Raw genomic sequence first — 4,574 nt, 5'->3', positions numbered from 1 at the left:
CTGGACTTGCTCCAACAGTTCCATGTCCTTCTTATTTTGGGGACACCAGAACTGTGTGCAGTACTCCAGGTGGGTCTCACAAGAGCAGAGTAGAGGGGAAGAATCACCTCCTTGGACCTGCTGCCCACACTCCTTTGGATGCAGCGCAGGACACGTTTTAGGAATCAAATTGAAAAGCTTGTTTTCATACAAGATAGGAGCAGAGTGAGATGAAGACTTACCACTGCTGGTGATGGGACGTGGATGCTGGCAACAGAGCGTGGCCTTATGTGATTGGCTAAGTGGCAAAGAACAACCCCATCCATCAACGCTGCTCCGATGTCATCTGGCAAAATTACTTTCAACCTTGATTCAAGATTCTATAAGAAAGGCCATAAGTTAGTTACTTTCAACATCAGCTAGCTTTGAACTTTTCAATCCAGGGTATTTTAAAGCATTTAACAGTTGTAACAGAACATTTGAATACTAATGTAAATGTCATGAACTCACACTTTCCTGAGTAGAAATAACCTTTACTCCTTATTAACTTCACTTAATACTTGTTTACTTGTTCCCTCTGCTTGTTTTGTTGGGTTTTTTGCTTGCTTCTTTGTTTCTTTTAAAGGGCACAACTACATACATTGAGAAAGACATTTAACCACAATATACAGCTCTCAAACCCATAGGATGCACTTACTATCCATAACAGGAAAGCATAGACTACAAGGACAGAAATGTTATGCTGAATACCTCATAAGCAGTTAAGTGGGCAGAACTTGTGGGTTGAAATTATAAAGAATTTTATTAGAAAGAGGGGAAAAAAATGAGGGGAACACAACTTTGGGAATGGCTATTTCACTTGTGCAGGTTACAGTGAAATAGCTGAGGAAAAGGGGCCCAAGAAGTGCTCACTCTTGTCTTGCAACAGAGAAGGTGAACAATGTTTTCAGTCACTCCAGCACCAAGACTTCACTGCTCAGGATGTGAACCAGACAAACATGCTTCACAGATGTCATCCCCCAAATCAGTACTGCCCTGAAAAGCAGAGCTGCTATGATTTAGTTAACTAGAACTGCTAAGTATCTTGAGAAGAGAACTACACAGAAAACAACTTCTTGGAAATCTGAAATGTAGATCCCATTCAGTACTGTTTAACTTGGAGCAACTTTCTACACTCAAAAAAGCATTTGGCTAGAAAACTATGATCATTTTTCTTCAAACCGCAGGTCAAACAGTAGCAAACACCAACAGATTTATTGTCTCCAGGAAAATGTAAAACCTCAGAAACCCAAGGAAATTTTTTTTATTTCAATTCCTTTTTAACTAAAAAAGAAAAAAAATACATGTAATTCCCAGTTGGTATTTAGGTTGGACCCAAATTAGGACCACCAATGTTGCTTCTCAGCAAGTTTGCTGATGATAGAGAACCGGCAGGAGTTGCCAATAGCTCACAGGGCTGTGCTGCCCGTCAGAGGGACCTCGACAGCCTGGAGAAAAGGGCAGAGAAAGTCAGCAAGGGCAAGTGCAGGTCCTGCACCTGAGGAGGAATAACCCCAAGCTCCAGTACAGGCTGGGCACTAACCTGCTGCAAAGCTGCTCTGTGGAGAAGGACCTGAGGGTCCTGGTGGGCAACAAGCTGTCCATGAGCCAGCAGTGTGCCCTGGGGGCCAAGAAGGCCAGTGGAATCCTGGGATGCATTAGGAAGAGCATTGCCAGCAGCTTAAGGAGGTGATCCAGCCCCTCTACTCAGCTCTTGTGAGACCACACCCAGAGTATTATGCCTAGTTCTGGGCTCCACAGGACAAGAGGGACATAGATATTAGGAAGAAATTTTTTATGGAGAGAGTAATCAGGCACTGGAATGGGCTGCCCAGGGAGGTGGTGGATTCACCATCCCTGGAGGTTTTTAAGATGAGACTAGATGTGGCACTTAGTGCCATGGTCCAGTAACCACAGCAGTGTTGGACTTAATGATCCTGGAGGTCTTTTCAAACCTGGTTGATTCTCCAATTCTATGGAGCTCCTGGAGCAGGTCCAGTGAAGGGCAACAAAAATGATGAAGAGACTGGAGCACCTCACTTAAAAGGAAAGGCTGAAAGGAGTTGAGTCTGTTCAACCTTGAGAAGAGATGACTGAGAGGGACCTCAGCAATGTGTACAAGTATCTGAAGTGAGTGCCAAGCAAATGGGTCAGGCTCTGCTCAGTGCTGCAAACCAATAAAAGAAGAGGCAACAGGCAGAAACTGATGCCCAGGAAGTTCCACCTGAATGAATGTGAAGAACTTCTTTCCTGTGCAGTGACTGAGCACTGAACAGACTGCCCAGAGAGGGCATGAATTCTCCCTTACTGGAGATATTCCAGAACCATCCAGACACTATCCAGTGCTATGTGCTCTGGAATGGCCCTGCGTGAGCAGGAAGGTGGGACCAGATGACCCACTGTTGTCCCTTCCAACTTCACCCATTCTGATTCTGTTACACGAAATTCCTTAGGAAGAAACATCACTACAGAGATGCCTTTGTACAATTGCACTGATTTGCAGGCCTTGAAAATAAAGGTTTGAAGTGTGGTACAGAGCAAACTAAATGCACTGCAGCCATACAGTAACCAATGGTACCTACATTGCGAAGTTGTCTTATTTGTTCCCTTTCTTCCCTTAAATGTTCCATTTTCCTCCTCATTGTAAACCCAGGATCCACTGCACCATAGTCTTGACGTGAGGCACGGCTGAAAGCTATTCAACATGAAGCAAGTTAGCCACCAGAATTCAGAATAAAACCATTCAATGATTAAAAGTCTCTAACCCAGGGTAAAAATCAGGGAAATAAATGCAGAACATTTAAGAACAAATATATTCAAGATCATCTTACTTAAGTGTAAATGGATAATTAGAAAATATGGAGAGAATTGACTTCAAAATGCAAATATGAGTTTGAGATACACAACTCCATTTATACTTATATCCAAGCATCTCTCTCATTCTAGCTTTGAAAGAATCTTCATTGAGTTTAACTTTTAATCAAGTGTGAAGTCTCTAAGGAGCTAAAACCAGGAGAGAACTGCCTGATACAACTTAGAATGAAAGACTTAATATATATACACATACACATGTTTAATAACACACACGTCTTATCACTGACACATAGATGTGTTATTAACATGTGTGCGTCAGGTGTGCACATGCAGAGGCACAGTGATTGTTTATTGAAGAACTAATTGAAAAATATGAAATACCTAGAACTTCAGAGTTTTTTCTTTAAAAAGAAGCTCAGTTAAATAATTGCATTCACTTTACTACTCTCCATGGTCAGAAAACCTCCAAATCATGTAATTTTTACAACACTGGCAAGTCCAAACTCTTCCGTAGCAATAGTACTGTATCCTTTAGTAGCACATGCCATGCTTTTAAGGAAAAAAACAACTCACACCTTTAGAACTTTCTATGTTTTATTTAGTAGTTTGGATTTTAGCAATAGATCTAAGAATCAAAAATAATACAGATTTTACAGAAATCACTGCTCTGATACTGTTATTATTGTAATTACAGATATTTTTATATTATTATTACGAGAATATGTAGTTTGTCTACACAAAAATAAAACTATGTTAAGAACAGTATCTATGGAAGCATCTAAAACCCCAAAGACTCTGACCTCCAACTAAACCAAAGTGTCATTCACTTAGAACAGACCTGAGCTGGAAGTGGCTCCTAGGAGGCCAAAGGTCACATTGAAACAAGATGGGCTGAACAGTCCTCCCAAGCCTGTCCCTTCCTGCTGCCAAAGATGTAGGTAACTCAGAAGCCTCTAAATGATCACAGCCAGGCATGTCCTGGTACACGCAACTAATCTACCTATCTCTGGCACACAAGTTTCACACAACTGCTTATATATCTCAGGTGACTTAAGGGCCCTGAAGAAGCCACTTGCATGGCTCAGCCAGACACTCTACTACTGAGGGCTCACAGTCCAGGAGTATAGGACGTCAAGCTTTGCTACCATAAACACTAAATGAATTTAACTGCAGAGCTGAGATCATGACAGCTTCTTCATGAATTTGCACAGACTGTTCACTTAAAAACAGAGAAGAGTGGAATTAACTGGGGAAAAAAGGGTGCACAGTGGCTTGTCCAAACTGGTTTATACTGTTGACATCAATGGTCACACAGACACTTGCAAACAAAAGAATGATGTAACTGGGGGAGAAAACTGCAGTATTTCTACCTAGATTTCAGAGAGCTGAAGGACTGCTTTAGACAATACAGCTTGTATATTCAGGCATGGCAGAATCTAGGAAGAGTCATGAAGTCATAAAACTGGTGCCAAAACTCTCCTCCAAGTATCTTTTCACAGAACAAATGACAAAATCTACTTCTTTTGAAACCCTCCTGCCTCAGCCATCATATCTCACAAACAATTGTATCCTGTTTCTCTGTTCTTTGACAGTGAGCAAATATTCAGAAAAGAAAGCAGCAGGAAAAAAAGTTTGTTTTTTTTTTAAAAATCACTGTGCAATTTCAGGAACTTCAAGAAAATATAATTGGTTTCTTTTATAATTACATTTAGATATAATTTATTTGACATATTCTCCATATT

The 4,574-nt window shown here is 40.9% G+C and overlaps 1 protein-coding gene across 1 annotated transcript in view; it reads right to left on the bottom strand.

The window, feature by feature from the left end:
- Positions 1-4,574, bottom strand: part of LRCH2 (leucine-rich repeats and calponin homology (CH) domain containing 2) — a gene marked incomplete at its 5' end in the record, with an annotated part of 29,308 nt that overhangs the window by 2,259 nt on the left and 22,475 nt on the right. The window contains 2 exons of the mRNA XM_009084244.1: positions 222-359; positions 2,601-2,713. Coding sequence (XP_009082492.1) covers positions 222-359; positions 2,601-2,713 — 251 coding nt within the window. The remainder of the gene's footprint in view (positions 1-221; positions 360-2,600; positions 2,714-4,574) is intronic.

The sequence above is a fragment of the Acanthisitta chloris genome, unplaced genomic scaffold, assembly GCF_000695815.1.
Source record: "Acanthisitta chloris isolate BGI_N310 unplaced genomic scaffold, ASM69581v1 scaffold821, whole genome shotgun sequence".
Lineage (NCBI taxonomy): Eukaryota > Metazoa > Chordata > Aves > Passeriformes > Acanthisittidae > Acanthisitta > Acanthisitta chloris.
The sequence above is the reverse complement of the archived record's forward strand: the minus strand, read 5'-3'. Positions and strand labels throughout refer to the sequence as shown.